Source organism: Maylandia zebra, linkage group LG14, assembly GCF_041146795.1.
Source record: "Maylandia zebra isolate NMK-2024a linkage group LG14, Mzebra_GT3a, whole genome shotgun sequence".
NCBI classification, from domain to species: Eukaryota; Metazoa; Chordata; class Actinopteri; order Cichliformes; family Cichlidae; genus Maylandia; species Maylandia zebra.
In genome coordinates this window covers 22,449,468-22,467,161 of record NC_135180.1, presented here as the reverse complement: position 1 = coordinate 22,467,161, position 17,694 = coordinate 22,449,468, and the positions used below count along the sequence as shown (strand labels likewise).

At 40.7% G+C, this 17,694-nt stretch overlaps 1 protein-coding gene across 7 annotated transcripts in view; it reads right to left on the bottom strand.

Annotated features, from left to right (window-relative positions):
• dock10 (dedicator of cytokinesis 10) overlaps nucleotides 1–17,694 on the bottom strand; it is a 64,512-nt gene that overhangs the window by 36,957 nt on the left and 9,861 nt on the right. For 4 of the 7 annotated variants that reach the window (XM_004543705.4, XM_004543709.4, XM_076873208.1 and 1 more), the window contains exon 1: nucleotides 7,183–7,669. The exons of 1 other annotated variant lie outside the window; for it this stretch is intronic. In XM_004543705.4, the coding sequence (XP_004543762.1) occupies nucleotides 7,183–7,341 (159 nt within the window). In that variant the 5' untranslated portion in view covers nucleotides 7,342–7,669. Of the gene's footprint in view, nucleotides 1–814; nucleotides 1,010–7,182; nucleotides 7,674–17,694 lie in introns of those variants that run through there. 2 more of the 7 variants (XM_076873210.1, XM_076873207.1) reach the window with 2 other exon arrangements.

The window sequence follows — 17,694 nt, the reverse complement described above, 5'->3', positions numbered from 1 at the left end:
AGCTGTTAGCTTCTCAAACATGAAAATTTCCTTTTCTTCCCTGCTCTTGGTAAGCCACAAACGGAATATGTTTGCCACTGAAAGTGTTAGTTGAAGAAGAATTTTGAGCCATTTGGGTCATTGAATTAAAAAATTCATTGGAAAAAACTCAAAGTTTTGTAACATTTATGGGTGAACAAATTCAAAAAACATAAAACGGACTAACTAAAAATAGGAAAAAATAACCAGCTTAAGTTCTAATACCTGAAAACAACTCAGTAAACTGACCTTAATAACTGTTTTTAAAGAAAAATCCCTCAACAGCAGTTAATCAAAATGCAATTCAAGTAAATAAATGAAAAAGAAACACAACAGGTAGGCGGTAGATTAAGCTTGACATTTTCATATCTATTACTCCATTTTGACGCATGTGACATCAGAGCTAATGTTTCAGGGAAAAGACTCCCCCTCCCCCCAATAACCGATCACATCTATCAGATACTGTAATGTACAGTTAGTTCATCGAATTCACGCGTCTTTAAATTCGACATGTTCTCTTCTCACTGCCTTTTCCTGTCAGAGCCTGGCTCAAGCAAACAAATGATCAAAAACACCATAAATATTGCAGAATTACAGGCACCTAATAAGAAAACACACAGGACAGTGATCTATAATCAACATTAAAATATTTAAATACTGCACTTAAGACCACAACTGATGCTACTGTAAGTTACTGAACAGAAATTATTGACATTTTGTAAGAGTCCTTATAAACAATGTGAGGCACTAAGGCACTAAGGCAAGAACACAGAGACAGAGCGAAACAAATACATACAATGCTCAGCCGGTTGAAATCCGATCGCACTCTTTTACTCTTTATTTTCTTCCTGAAGGTGATTTTGCTCCTGAAGCTCATTGCCAGCAGAATTACGTCCAAAGTTTACGCTACCGAACAAAAAAACCCAAAAAACTAGACTAAATGTGAACTGTACAAACACACATTGCGGGCATGTGCTCTGTTAGAAGTGGAAGTATCACCCAGTAGGTTTATGAGTTTGTGTCAGCACACGTGGATGTAGAGGAAGTAGATGTTTGATGTCCGACACACACACACAACCACATGCACGCACATGCACAGAGTCAGAAAATCCCCAGCAACTAAGATATCCATCAGCCGGGCTGAGCTGTTTTTAAACGTCACAATGAAACTTTCGATATTGTCGAAGACACCTCAGCAAAGATAAAGTAAAGGAATAGCTCAATGAAAACCACTGGGTTAACCTCCACGCTGGTAACTGTACAAACAGACGCAACTGGGGAACTTCTTTCTGTTTTTTGTAACAATTAAACAATATAATGCACTCACATATAATCAAAGTCAAACTCTCGCCATCTTATCTACTTCTGTCTGGTTTTATCAGTTATACAACAGCTGCTCACACAAAAACTTGCAGATAGGAAAAAAGCATGCAAGCCATTAACTTCCTGTTCTAAAGCTTGTCTGGATCCGTACATGAGACTGTCTGCAAACCAATACACACATACATATGTAAGGATATAGAAACATACTTAGGCAATCATTAAAAAAAAATCACACTGAAATGCATGACAGTTAATACATGAATGCACAGAAGCAATTCGTCTCCGTCTGCTCGTACACAGGCTAACGTCCACACCCACGCACACTGACTTCCCCAGTTCAAACCTCATAGCAGAACAGAGATCTTTAAAGAGGAAACAAATTTGATGATATACATAAACATATGTATCTGCTTAGGTGTTACACGGGATCTCACCGTTATGGTTTTGCAGGATTTTAACTGGATGCATGAAGGTGATTTGGGAAGTCCTCGAAGAGCAGACGACCATGAATAAAATAGATGTAGTGTTTATATTCACCACTGTTACAAATTCTGCATGTTTTAATATAGTAAATTAAAATTGGACGTGCTATTAGCGTTGCAAATTAAACACTATTGTGCGACAGTCTTGAGCCAACTCTCATTTCTTTGTTTTGTCTTGTCATTTTTAAAGTGGTCTTGAGCAAAGACTCTCCAGGCTTTCTGAAGGTTTTCACATTTTCACATTTTTTTCTTTGGACATTGTCTGCTTTTTTCATTCATTTCAGTGAGTCACATTGAATCCAAATGTATTTATTTTCATCAGTATAGCACAGTGAGTGCCTGCAGCCATCTGTACAACTCAGCTGAGTCTATGTCATAGTTTGGGGCAGCATTTTAGACAGTGCTGTTGGGGATCTTGTTAAAATGTTTAAATATGAAGGCAGAAAAGCAACATCAGATTTTGATCCACAATGCATTACTATCTGGAAAGCGTCTGGCAACACCTTAACTTTTCAGCATGACAATGATTCCAAACAAAAAAGCCAATGCAATAAAATCCCTGGAAGGAAAACCACATGGTGGAAAACGATAAGTCATGGACTGGCCTCCCTAAAGCCCTCAAGCAGTGTGAATCAGTGTAGGATCAGCCAACATCCAAAGAAAAACTTTTGAGAAAGCTGAAGAAATATTCCTGAAGACTATTTTAATAAACTACACAAAAGCTTGCCTAGGAGAGTTTAGGCTGTGTTGTCTTATATGCTGCATTCCAGGTATGTTTGCACCTGCCTCCTGTCTTCCTAGCAGAATGTAATTGAATGAGGGCTTAAGACTTTTGCACATAACTGTCCTTTCTCAGGGATATCTCTGAAAACTTGGGCACAAGTTGTATTTCCCTGAAAGCTTTCATTTCACTTATAAAATGCAATTTCTCTTGCACAGTATGCATTATTAATTATCTAATTCAATTCCATTTTATTGATATAGCTCTAAATCACAACAACAGTTGCTCAAAGCAATTTATATTGTGAGGTAAAGACCCTGAAATAATAGAGAGAAACCCTAACAATCAAATGACCTCATTTAAGCAACTACCTGGCAACAGTGACAAGGCAAAACTTCCTTTTAACAGGAAGAAACCCCTGTCAGAATCACTCTCAGGGAGGGGCAGCCATCTGCCGTGACCAGTTGGGATTGGGAGGTAGCCAATTAGATATCTGGGTGTTGCCAATTGGTGAACTGTCTACACTATGGTGGCTTCAGGATCACATCTTGTTTGATGTGCTTTTTCTGACCTCATCAGGCAGTGACCTCCAGTTTGCAGCAGGGTGGTATGCAACTGAGTTTGCAGTAGCTGGGATGAGAGTCAGCGCCTCCATGTCTGAGACCATGGTCCTCAGCTGGAAGAGGGTGGAATGCTCACCCCATCTCATGGATGAGTTGTTGCCTCAAGTGGAAGAGTTTAAGTATCTTGGGCCGCTGTTCATGAGTGAGGGGAAATCAGAGCAGAGATTGTCATGGCATCTGCAGTGATGTGGACACTGCACCGGTCTGTTGTAGTAAGGAGAGAGCTAAGCATAAAATCTACCTTCATACCCTTACCTATGGCCACAAGATCTAGATAGTGACTAGGTGTGGATAGCTGATTTTGCTTGATTAGCACGTATTAAGGTGAAGTGTAAAGACAGTTTCCCACATAATCAAGCTGGATGCCAGTCAGGTCACATACAAAAGTATGAAATGCAAAGGTCTCAAATGCAAAGACTTCTATTTTACTTTGAGCAAGTAATTTATTTTGCAGTCTTCAATGCAATTTATAAGATATCTTTAAAAAATTATCCAGTTGCATGTTTAATTTCATGGCTTTGATGTTTTGTATTCGAAACACAGATTACACTCTTAGTGCTGCACTCCTTCCAGTCGGCAATGCCGACACAACTAAAAAGCAGCAGTTTCATCCTCCCCTTCTTTCACTCTTTTCCTCTCCCTTGTTCTACCCCAGCTCCCTTCCTTCCTCTATAGCTTCCGCAGCTCATCAAATAGCAGAAAATGACTTTATTTTACACTCTGTTTCTCCCCAGCTTGCTTCTTTCTTCGTTCTCAACCTATTCAACATAGATTTTAACAACTTTCCGTAAGTCCCACACTCCCTCTGTTTCTTCTTTTCCTCTTGGCAGGAGTGAGGAAGAGTGGGTGCTGATGTTGGTAAACTACAGCTGTATGGAGGATGCAAATAGATCACTAGACTCGATTGCTTTCATCAAGCATATCCATGAACATAGACGTCTAATTTAGTTAAAAGAGAAAAGAAGAAAATAAATATAAGATGACATATTATTAAGCCAGATAGCTAAATAAAAAAAAGAAAAAGAAAAAAAAGGAAGATGAATTAGGTTTCCCCACTTTGCACACCATGTACACAAGCTGGTCTGTGTCATTTGTAGATTGCTAGACAGATTCAAGAGGATGTTATCTTGTAAAGGGAGAGATGTGAGAAAGTGTGACAAAAACAGAGAGGGAGTTTAGAAGAAGATAAATAGTGTGAGAGACTGATAGGGATTAAGAGAAAGAGGGGGACAGAGACAGCTGCTGAGACAGCACAGAGGAACAGAACCCAGACATAAGCCATCTGCTTTACATCATTATAGCAATACATGGTCTGGTAAGAGACACGGTGGAACTGATGGGGACACTTCTAAGAGAAGACATTCATTTCACGAAAAACAACATTTCTACTTCTTTTGGGGCAAGTTGGCGTGTGGAGTTAGTGGTTCAATGAGCATCTTTCACACCTCCTGCAAAATGCAAATCAAATGTTTTAAAATCCTCTTTTTTTAAGCTTCTCCATTCAGCTGTGTGAGGACCATTTTGAAAACCACAAACAGCTCTTGTTTCACAGCAAATGGACACATATTTTCCAATTTGTTTTGTTAATCCCTGACACATTATCGAAAGTCACTCAAAGAAACTAGAGACTTCAGTATGAAGAGGACTGACAGTGGCTATGGGGAAACTGCAGAATTTGCAGCCCGGTCTGACCACCACTTGTGTGGCAGCGGAGACAACGTGTCATACTTTGATGGTGAGGTGGAGGGATGGAGGTTGTTCTAGATATTTATGACATATTTATAACAAATTTATGACATCGGTTTCATGGTCACAAAGGAGTTTTTCCAAAAATGTTGAGAAATGGCTTTATTTTTTATTGTTTTTAGGTGCATTGATGGATGCTTAAACAAGTAGATTTGTAAAATTATATGAAGTAATAAAGCTAACTGGCAGAAACCTGAAGCAGAACAAACATTTTCAAACATTGGCCATTTTCCAGAGACCTCAGTGACCCGGAAAGGGCTCAAAAGTGACAGTCGGTTGACTTATTTCTTTTTGATAAGTATGGGTGTCTATTGCCAATTGCTTTACAACCCCACACAACATTTAAAAACAAAATGTAAATGTAAAATGTAAATCAAAACAGAATGCATGATTTGTAAATCTCAGAAACCAATATTTTATTCACAGCAACTCGGTCTGAATTTGATGGAAGCAACAAATCTCAGTGGCAACTAAACGCTGGAAAAGTAAGTGGTACTAATAGGAGGGGACATTTTGAAACTTATCAAAATGATAAATGATAAGTATCTTATCATCTGCAGCACATAGTATCATCAACAGATTCAGAGAATCTGGAGAAATCTCTGTGCGCAAGGGACAAGAATGAAAATCAGTATTTGAGCCCCGTGATCTTCAGTGCATTAAAAACAGTGCCACCTGTAAAGAAAATCTCTGCATGGCCTCAGCAACACCTCCAGAAATCACTATCTGTACACACGGTTCACCATGCCACCCACAAATGTATTTTAAAGGAGCCATATATAGACATGATGCAGAAAAGCATCACGTCAACTGTAAGAAAGGCAAGGTTTTTTAATAGAAGAGTCCCGATTCTGCCTGCAGTACAAACCTTTCACTGATTAAAAACATTTGCACATTATTAAGGACTAGTGAGCAGCCAAACCAGACGAGAGAAGGAAGATATTCCTCTCCCAGATGTCCGGCAGCAGGTTTACAGACTGTTGTTAAAAGAAGAGGGGCCCTGTCCCAGCTTTTTGGAGATGTGTTGTGTTGAGATGTGAGATATGTTGCTGCCATCAAATTTTCTTAGATTAAATATTTGATATGATTTATATGTTCTATTGTGAATACAATATGGGTGTATGAGATTTGCAGACCACTGCAATCTGTTTTTATTTACATTTAGCACAGCATCCCAGCTTTTTTGGAAGTGGCATTGTATTTTTATTTAGGCTTCCAGCTGCACATTTTACAGCAAGATTTTGGCAAAGCTGCTGGCAATGATGAATGTCTCACTGTGACCTGGAAACACAACATGCTGGTGAAAAAGACTAGTTAATGCAGAGCGAGTGCACTAGTTTCAAGCACAACCTGGCCTGAATAGATCAGCTGATGCTCCTTTGCTCACAGGGATCTGCTGACTAAGATGATTTTGCAAAATAAACTATTGTGACTCTCGTTTACTACAGAGCCCAGAAAACAGGCACCAAAAGAGACGGGGTTTATGGAGTGGAGTGAAACGGGGGAAACGAAGAAACAGAAAGGGGGACTGTAAAGATCCCATTTCTGCCAAATGTCTAACATTTTTTCCACTGGGCTTACAGAAACTGGGATCACAATGGGAATTTAAAAAAATCTGGCCAAGACAAGCTGGTGCCGAGACCAAACAGATGGCTGACACGTAATGAAAACAGTCAGAAAGGAGAAACAAGTTATTTTTTTATTTCATTCATTCGGCAGTTCTCTTATCCAGTCATGGATTCTTTCATGCAGTCATTGATTCACTCAGTCAAACATCTCCCACCCAACATCTCAGTAATGGTTTTGTTTAAATAGCTATTTTTATCATCTCCTCTGTACACCATACGCAGAGAAAGCAGATTTTTTCCCACAGAAACTAGATTCCTTATGTCTGACCTTACCAACCCCCTCTCTAGTCTCCTCTTTCCATTTCCGTCCTTTAGGCTCTCAGCTGTGAGGGGAAACAGCCAGGCCCCAGTCATTGATCATATATCAAAAGCAGCAAGAGAGACAAAGGGTGTAAAAAACCAAGGCAATTAAAAAGAGGGAAAGTTTGGCAGGAGAAGTCCAAAAGTATGCAGAAGGTAATATTACAAAACAGAGAAACTTAAACAGGAATTTTACCTTAAGGTATTCATTAAATATGAAAATGTGTAAAAAAGATTTACTGTAATGAAGCACACAATTACACAACAGGAACATGCTGAAGTTCCCACAAACTGCCCACACGTGCATGCATGGAAACTTGAGGTGCACTTGTGCTGGTTACCATTACAACGATGGTCAGAGATGGGGTGGTAGTGGTATAACCTTCTAAGGTGGGCGTGGCAGCATCCAGTGACAGCTGGTCCTGTCGTGAACACATGTGACCGCAGTCGGCCCCGCCCACTGATCGCAGGAGCAGTACCACACTGGCCGAGCAACCCATAATCCAAAGCTGGAGACTCCAAGTCCAGCCTGTCCTGATTCCGTCTGGCAGTGTGAGCGTCACCTGAACTGAGGCACAGCAGTTTGCCCTGAACAGCTCAGTTCAGCCCCTGGTCCAGCCAGTGCTGCTGCACTCGGTTCAAGCCCAATGCAGTAAGTAAAGCTCCATCCTAAACTCCCTGTGCCCGTCCCAGCTTTCCTCTCCAATTTCACTTCTCCCAGTCCTGCTTTGCCAGTTTTGTTTTCGCTGAACTGCTCTGCTCCGGTGTCCTGCTCCTAATGCTGCTGAGCTAACACACTGGCAGCTTTACATGTCTCTCCCTCTCTCTTTCCCTCTTCTAATAGACACACACACACCGACTGCAGCTGTGCATGGTTCAGCCCAGCCGAGCTCATTGAACAAATCAGAGTCAGCAATAGGAGTCAGCTGACCAGAACCAGCTGCAATACACACAGACTCCTGCACACACAAACCTACATCTTTTTTTCCTGATTTTCATTCTGCTGCTATGTCCTTCCCCATTTGTCTCCCAATTACACCAGTCCTTTTCAAGTCAGAGCTCTACTGGCTCAGTTTGTGTTATTGCGGTTTATGAGCTAAGCCACAGATATGCTATCCTACATTCTGGTTGATTAGGTAAAATAAACTGTTGCTTTTTTTAAAGAAAGAGCATAGTGATTGTGATGTGTAAGCATTTGTTTTCTACAGTACATCCTGCATAATGCTCCAAATTGGAGGCTGGCAGAGAGTGAGGCTCAGTGGAGAGAGTTGTGGAGTTGTGAGAGAGGCTATTGAATGAAAAGTGGATGGAAAGTGGGAAGTGGGTGGCTTTACGGGCAAAGTCTGCAGAGGGCTGCAGAGAACAGATGAGAACTTCCATTAACTTTAGCACATAGGTAGGTATTGGGACACCAAGCGAAGTATTCCGCATAAAAAAATCTATTAAATTACTTTTAGCTGTCTCTGAGTGCCAGTGACGATCACTTTTGCCATTTTTTTTCATGTCGCCAAAACATCTGGTCTTGCTTTATTGTTCATGTTCCACTTTCACAGTGTTTGGCTTAACTGAAAGAAACAAAAAATGTGTATTCACAGAACAAAATGGTTTTCATATGTTTTACAGCAATTTGAAATTCTTCTTATTATAAAATCTTCTTTGTTTTTCTTGCCAGTTGAACTTGCTGAACCAGAAGCAGACCAAAATATAGATTTTAGGAAACTATGCCTGTAACTATTGTCAGGCAAAGGTTGTTGAAGAGGAGTTTTGCAGCTTTTGTGTTTGGTTTACTGTCAGTTATTATCACTATAAAAGTTACATACATATTTTACTAAGGAAAAATGGAGCTGAGCTGGGTCAAAGTACTACTAGCTGAGAGGCTGAGATAGACAAGAATCAATCAAACAAAAAACAAAAAAAATAAGGAACAGCACTGTTTTAGCAGATGAGAAACATATCTACTGTGATATCGCCCAATCGTTTGCAAAATCTTATCTTTATGATCGTCGCCCTATTTAGTTTTAGAAGAACGACATCATGAGACTCGCTGGATCTTTCTGAGACACTGAGAAAACCGCATGCTCATAAGAAAGTGATATGTCAATCACCAAAAATACAACCTAAAGCATGACCTCCATCACTGTCTAGTTTATGGCGACTGGGACTACAAGTTACACAATTAATATTCATGCGTGAAATTAATTGTCATGCATAAAGTCTCCAGGATGTCACCTTCCGCCCACAGAAATTGGTAAGTGGCTGAGAAAATGGATGGATTGACAATTAACCATCCATTTTCTCTTAGACCCTGAACTAATGTTTGAGACCATTATCTCATTAGGAATGTGTTTACAGGGGTCAGTAAGCAAATGAACAGCAGGGTCGTTTTCTCATAGATTTCTATAAAACCAGACTTGTTTTTATAGACAGAAGAGTTGCCCTTGAATACACCTACAGTATTCACTTTTTAGACTATACAGTCAGCCTAAAGCACCTTCTATTCACTTCTAAATACAAAGCACTAAATAAATCATAATAGCAAATAGTTAGTGCTCATTAGGAGAGAAGGCAGATTTGAAAAAGTAATTTTCCATGATGGGCGGCACAGTGGATTAGTGGTTAGCAAAGTCTCCATGTTACACAGCTATCTTGCCTCAATGCAAGAAAGTTGCCGAGTTTGAATCCACGGTCTGCTGAGGCCCTTGCATGTTCTCCATCTTTCTGCGTGGGTTTTCTCTCTGTGCTTTGGCTTCCTCCCACAGTCCAAAAACAGGTATGGGGTTGCGTACATTAATTAGGCATTGTAATTCGATTTCCTGTCTTTCTTTATTAGCCCTGCAACAGAGTGGAGACCAGAGTATACTCTCTGAACAGGTTCTAGCCCTCCCTATGACCCTGAATTGGACAAATGGATGGATGGCTAGAATATTCCACTACAATATAACTAATCAGCTCAAAATGTTGCATATTTCAAGCACTGCAATAGGAAGAATAGCAACATGGGACATTATTTTACACATTCTATCTTTACTATATAATAATTGGGTGTGTGTATGTATAAGCCCATCAGGAGAATTATAACCAGGAGACACATAATCTACAGGTTCAGGCGTTTGCACACTCCTAGTTCCCTGCAGAGTGTAGGCGGTAACCATGGTGATGTTGTTAAGTCATGATTAAGGTCATTAATGACCGTGTCAGAGTGGCAGAAAAATCACACCCCCCCACCCACATAAATGCTAATTATTATAATGCTTTACATAGCTAAATATAACACACAACGGACACCACAAAACACAAATTATTGCACGTATGCAATTGCAATTCCTCTCCCACACTGTGTACAAATATTAACATGCCCCACTCAGTAAGAGATGACAGTGCATATGACCAGTACAATGTACTATGTGGAGAGAAACATTAACCGCACCCACCACCGCCGCCTCTCTGCTTCCAAGTCCCCTGCCTCTCACTGAAGGATATTCAGAGGAACATGCCTTATAGCAGCGCAGCTATTACACACAGAACCACAGAGATGGGCTTTGTTTGTATGCCAAGCCTCCACAATGGTCCTGTCATGAAAATATGCCCACACAGCCATGCCCTCTAGTTGACAGAAAAGTCTCCGTGTTACACAGCTATCTTGATCTTGTACTCTCATTTACTCCTTCCACACACTTTCAAACTGTTTCCAAATATTACACTTCTGTAAGTACAGTTCTACTAAAAGGAGCAATTGCATGCCTACATTAACAAGTACTTCAGAACTATCCTCTAAAGAGTCTAGGTAGATGTTTTTGATATTTTTAAATAATGACATGTTATATTTAGTGAAATTTCTTTGGATAACAAGGTGATTAAAAATATCAAAATGTTTAAAAACATTTTTGTAATATTTATTTCCCACGATTTGACAAAACCTATGCTTTAAGAAGCATGTAACACTAGGAGAAATGAAGCGTGTTGGTTTGAGACTATGATGTCTTTTATTATTTAATCTTGCACATCTGAACAGAGTCATGCTTTATCGGTGTTTCACTTCACTTTCTGTCTTAAAGGAGAAGGAAAGATGATTTAACTTGGAAATTAAATTCTATTTTAGACGGCAGCTTTAGGAGAAATAACAGAAGTTATACAGACACTATTTGGAGCACACATAAGCTAATCAGTAGCCAGTAATTTTTGGGGATTTCCAAGTAAAAACTTTTAACCTTTTATAACAATTGTTATTGGAATATTCTGGCTTACTAACCTGCTCAATCAGAAATGGTGCCCGTCCATTTTTATCTTTGCGATATGTCTTTAAGTATGTCTGACTGTATGTGTGCTTACATATGCTTTTGTAGGCTTATATGTGACTGGGGTTATGTTTTGTGCAAGTTTGAACTTTTATAATAGATGACATCACTGGGGTGTGCAGGGCAGTGTGCTGCCATTTTTCTGTGGAGTTAATGTTTTCCAGCTGTAGAGCCTCAGTCTCTATAACCCCACTGCAGATTTGTTACTCTGCTAAACAACACTAGAAGTGACAAAGCAACAGTTTTGCAGGAGGTTTAATGACAGTGTGCATGCTGCAAACACACAGAGGTAAACTATTTTAGCAAAAGACAAACATAAGCCATTTTACAGACTTCAAATACCTCAGCCAACTAGGCCAAGTAGGAAACCACAGTCCATTAAAACTCCTGCACACTGCCTTGTAAGCAGTTAGCTCTGCTATAGTTAGGTTCCCTGTAGAGCTGGAGGCTGACTCATAGCAGCCGTGTTTGATGTGGTGCAGAACTCTAAAGAGTTTAGTTGGGAAAACACTAACCTGTTCCCATGGATACCACAACAGGAAGAATGCTGTCAATCAAAGGCACTTGGCTCTCAACAGACTATAGCTTTGCCACTGGCACTCATAGTGCAACTACAGCAACACAGGGTCAACCTCATTGTTGCTTAAACTACCCTCGTCGTCTCACACAGCAAGCACATGTGCAGGGTTTCACTTGTGACATTCAAAGACGTGAGTAGCTGAAGTAGGATAGAGTCAGGAGAGGAATTCTTAAGGCTCCAAGCCCCGAGATAAATACGATGGGATGACTTTCTTAGGAGTTTGTTAGGGGGATAATTTAAGGAGCCTTTTTTTCTGCACACATATGTTTCTGCAACATTTGTTCAGGTGACTTGTGGTAGTTCGTGAAAAGGAGCTTGCAGCAGAGAGGTGCTAAGGGGAGATAAAGCAAAGAAAATGTTTGCAGTTTCAGGTGTCGCTGTGTAGTACTTTTACTAACGCTAATCACATGATATCACTTGTGATAGTGCTTTTCATCCTGATGTTCTGTTCTCAGTAAAACCTCAGAGCTCGAGTGTGTCACCGCAGCACACCATCACAACACAAACAGGAAGACACACGAGATCTAAAGTGAGAAATTTTTTTTCAACTTTTTTCAACAGTGTTTTAGGCGCCTGCAGAAATGTACAGTTTATCCCCAGTTTGCAGCAGCTGTGGCCAAACAATACCTGAAAAGAATGCATTCTTAACAAAGCTGTAAGACCATCTCAATGATGTCGATTTCCTTTCCGCCACCTCGCCCTGTGCAATCTACAGGGTAAAGCGATTCATGTGATGAACATAGTGCCCTACTGCAAAACTGCAAAACTGCATCACAGCTCTCATTTGTGAATGTGCCTGTGCAGAATTATTGATCAAAGAGGAAGATACTGCGGACTCTTTCACAGATTCTGTCTGCCTCTGCACTGAGCTGGGTGAGGTTACAGGAAGCACTGACTTCAGAGCTACAACATACTGCCAATGCCATCTAGTGCTGATGACTCAATACAGCAGCCTGTGTGGCTGACGAGGAAATGCCTGTCCCCACACCCCCGTGCTGCTGTTGGTTGCCTTAGTCTATAAGAAATGACCTCCAGGAGGCGCTCTGTGCCAGAGCAACTATCTGGTCCTCTGGCAGCTGGTTTGTTTAGAAAAGGAAGCTATTAAAATGTCTTAAACTGAGAACTAAACTCCTGAGGCAGGAGGGATGTTTGGGGGAGGGGACAAAAGAGCAGATGAGATGGAGAATATGAAAGAGAGACGGCCAGTGAGGAGCAGCTGCCAGAAAATGAGCTGCATTGTTAAAAATGACAACTATTTTCTTAGTAGCCAATTATCTTACCCTGGGAAGAACGCTTCAACCCTTTGCATAGTATACATGTAGACATCTGCATATATAGGTGCGGCATTTGAACAGACCATCACCTTTACAACAGTGAATAATAAAAGAAACAGAACCTGACAGTGTGAAATTAGAGATAAGAACTCATCAGGGGTGTAATTATGTATAACATTATTAAGTGAAAGGGAAAGCTTAAAGCTGCCTGCAAAGATTGAACTTTTAAAATATACTTTCTGTTTATTGCATTGTTTATAGAGTTATATGAAATATAACAAGATGTCACTCACAAAAAAAAAAACTACCATCAAGTTATTAAACCACCAGATGCTGATATTCCTCTTCTTGTAATTAGTTCTTCATGTTAGTATCAACACTTGTGTTAGCTGTGCGAAATAAGTCTCCCTTAAAGCTTCACTTGCGATACTTTTAGCATCTTATTGTCTCCTTATCTACTCTGTAAATCTGTTTGTTTTAGCTGGCACTTATTGGAGCTAATGGTAATAAAACTAGAAGGTCAAACCAGCATACACCTGTCCTCCACCCTGCTTCATGCTCACATGCATGCACTCATTCCCACATTTGGAAACATGCATCATAAGACGAATAAGAGACATATAATTAGGAAGTCATGCAGGCGGAGCGGCAGTCAGACACACAGCTATACTGTCACACAGCTTGTGTCTCATTAATTCAATCTCCCACGTGGCATCTCTCTCCACGTCTCCCCGCTGTTCTCTCCTTCCCCCCTTCCCTGTCTTGTCTGGCCACAGCAGTCAAGCGTGAACAGCTGAGGTCACCAGCTTCCTATATGCGCTCAGCAATAAATATTTGTGATAATGCACGTTGATCTGGATGAAGCAGGAAGGCTTTTTATACTTTGTTCTGCGCCCCAGATAGCAGAAGCTCACACAGCAAGCGAGGCTTAAGGTAATGTGACTTAGAAAAAATAGACCAGCCCCTTTAAATTGTGCCTCTCCATCCAACAGAGAGAACATTAATCATGAACAGAGACGAGCCTTCGCTGCTGAGAGGGGAGGGTTTGCCAATATTAATCTGTTCATCAAAACTTGATATTACTGGAGAGAGTGCTACAGCAACATAATGAAGTCCACTCTGCCACAGTAGTCATAGTTGTTCCTCTGTGATCCTATCTGGACCATTTACACAGCTGTTTGGCCTCTCCTATTTCCTGTCCAGGTGAGGGAATCTCCAACCAACGAGACACTTTAATGATTTCTTGAGGCTAGCCAAATCAAACCCTGAAGTACCCCCAAATCCGAACTCTACTCCCATTGCAGCCTGGCCCACTGACACTAGGAAACCGTAACTATTCTTTGAGCAATTATCCCTAATGATTTCTGTTTCCTGTAACTCTGGTAGCTTGAAAAATGTGTCCTTACTCTGAACTTGCCATATTCATCCTAAATCGGGCCCAAGCTAATATTTACTTTTACGCAGCCATGCCAGAGACACATACCAGCACAATGGATAGTGTGATAATAAGCTACTGGGGACATAGACAGAAAAAATAATATCAGCTTCATTCTAGGCTAATCAGTGAAAAATCATCATAACACCTCATATCAACCCCCAGTCTAAATCTTCACTGTTCTAGAAAAGCCCATGTGATTGCCTGAATTGCAATGAATCATTCAGTAAGAACGCCTGCGTATGACACCTACACAAAGCTTACATGTAACCTCTGTATAACCTCTAAACCAGCGCTAACAGTCTACCAGATGCCCACTCAGCTCTGCTCCCTTTCCCCGAGGTCCCAGTTTAGAATAAGGACGCAGCTGTTCTTAAGACTTTTCCTCATGCGTTTTTTTATATGTGCTATCCTCCCTTACCTTTTCCTCTTTCCCTCTTCTCCCACCTCCTAAAAACTCAAAATACCTCTTCTGTCTCTCCCTCTGCCCCAAGCTTTTCTTTTCCTATTTCTTTTGCAGATTCCCTCTTTGGCTCTTTGGCTGACATTTAAGCCAAATAAAATTGATGTGTCTTGTATGTACAGAGAAAGATGCAGAGTTAAGGCACAAACTATTAGGGAGTGCAAATGCACAGTAAGCCAGTAAATCCAAAACAGAAAATGAAAAGCTAATATCAGCAATTACCAAAAACCAAAAAAACCCCAAAAACAAAAGACTGACTACTGAGATTTTGCAGACACGTTCCCTCTAACCACGTGACATTAACTTTTTGGTTATTTTGGACATATGAAAATCATGGTAATAATGAAGCATCAAGTGAATAAGGGTCTCCAGCAGTTGTCTGATAGCCACAGTCCCTGAGTGGTTGCAAGTGGCTGCTGCAGGTTGATGGCAGTTGCTGGGAAAATGACTGCTGAAGTCCAAAACATCAGACCTAGGAGTCCAGATTCTACAACCCTGGGAGGTTTTTGGTGCATCTGATTTCACTCAGCAAGAGTCAGCAACTTCCAGGAACCGCTGCCAACCAGTCAGGTTTTCCCCTAGCAACCAGTGGCTGTGTCATGATGGAACACTCTTGAACAATGTGACGTCATCTGACAAACCACGCTATACCATAACAAGCTATTTATTATTTTTCTTTCACTTCGATTACGGTACGGCCAGCTCACAAATATAGTTCAGTTTAAGAAGCAGAAATACCGACATGACGTAATGTAACCTTAACAAGGTTCATTTTTGAAACAAAAAATCTAGTGACAAAGATAACAATGGTAACGAGACAGTAAACCTTTTCAACCTTTTTAAAAACTCCCAACAAAAAATCCCAACAATTAAAAAAAAAAAAATCCAACCCAGGAGATGAATATCTCAATAGTGTATTTTGTAAACTCTAATCAGCTGTGGAAACTACAAGCCACCCTGTTTACAGTCTCTGTGGTAATTTAACTGGTTCATGGGAGTGAAAAATTCCTGCTACTTTCCAAAGTGAGAAGCAATTTATTTTAAAGATAAAACTTTGTTGGACTTTTTTTAAATGATTGTCCGTTTATTCACCAAAAAAAAAGTAGCTTTATAACAGATTCCTAATTTGATTAAATGCAGCTTAATGCTGCTTACAATCCATTATAAACTGGCATTAAAAACTCCATTTAAGTCAGTTTGTGTGTGAATTTATGTTGGTATCTATTTTGCTGTCAAATGGTGTAAACAGTAAGGCGGGATTATTGCTGGGCACAACCAGAGTAAATAGGAAGAAAAAACACCTGAAAGATTCAAACATCTTGCAAAAATATGTTTGTTTGTTAGTTTACAGATTTTAAGGATGTCCTCTCCAGCTGGTGGCAGCTAAAATATTATTCCATCCTGCCAATTTGTTGCTTAATTAGATCACTCCTGGGGTTTCTCCATCTTACCCCCTCCAATCGTTGAAAAGAGTTAACGAGGAAAAGTCCTGATCATATATCAGTGCCTCAGAGTGCAAGTAAGTATGCAGATACAAGAGGGCGAAGGCAGCAGAACATGGGAGTCGAAGGGTAGCAGACGTTGCATATTCAGGCCTCCTACTCTGGAATGCAACATGAAGGAGAGAGACAACACTGCAATTCACTCACAGAGAGTTACTGAACTATTCTTAGAGCAGTATGTGAAGTGGACCCCTAACACCATCACCACCACACGACCCCCACCGTGAGGACTGTGACCAGACACTGGACAGACGGGAGCTGAGTGTCTTACTGAGATGCGGGGCAGGATGGTGAGACTAAACCAAGAGCTTTAGAAAAAGAGAGGATAAAAGTCGAGCTCCGTGAGGCAAAGCCTGGTCGGCTAAGTCTAAATAGAGCAGTTCACTGGCTGTGAAGCCTTTCCAAAGAGCCTATTGTAAACGCACACTGGCACAATGCACGGAGCCCCGGGGACCTCTCTCGCTCTCTGTCACTCCTCCTCTCATGTGACCTCTCGCAAACACTGACATACAGGCAGGCACATACTTTCTCTCTGCCCACTTTTCCTACCTAGACTAAACAGACGTTTTTTTCTTCCAATACAATTCAAGAACTGACAGTCTGAAACTACAAGGCTACGTGTATGACATAAAAAAAGAAAAAGAATTTCCTGTGCTCACAGCCAGCAAACACTCACACTACTGACATCAATGTGCAGCGCATCATGCAGTTCAAACAGTGGGTGAATTCAGTAGAAGTCAGTGTCAGCAGTGACAGGCTCAGATATTTTCTCTTTGCTTTCATTCCTCTGTCCTTGCTGAATGAGTCATTGAGAATATCAGAGCTGACACACACCATGGCCTGGCAGTGCACGTTCCTACTGTCATTTGCCAAACGAGACTGAGTCGTCTCCAGCCATAGCCATCTCTCAGTCATAACAAATGTCAAAGAGCTATTCATCCCCTCTAATCCCTTATACATACAACATATACACTACTGTTCAAAAGTTTATAGTCAACTTCCCAGGTTGTTGAAAGAAAAGTACATTTGTAATCATTAATTTGAATTTTTTTATCATCCAGTGGTGCAGTACTTTAGCTAATGCAAGTTAATCACATTTCCTGTTACGATTTTGCTGATTAAAAAAGCTAAACAAATCAGCTAAGTATGTGTAGCATCGGCCTTTATAGCGTCAAAGTGGGTAAAAAAAAGGGGGTGACTTGTCTGTGGACAACTGAAGCTTCCACAGGGTAAGGCAAAGCCATACCCTGTGGAAGCTGTTGAAACCACTTTCCTCGTAAAGCAGGACAACGACCCAAATCACA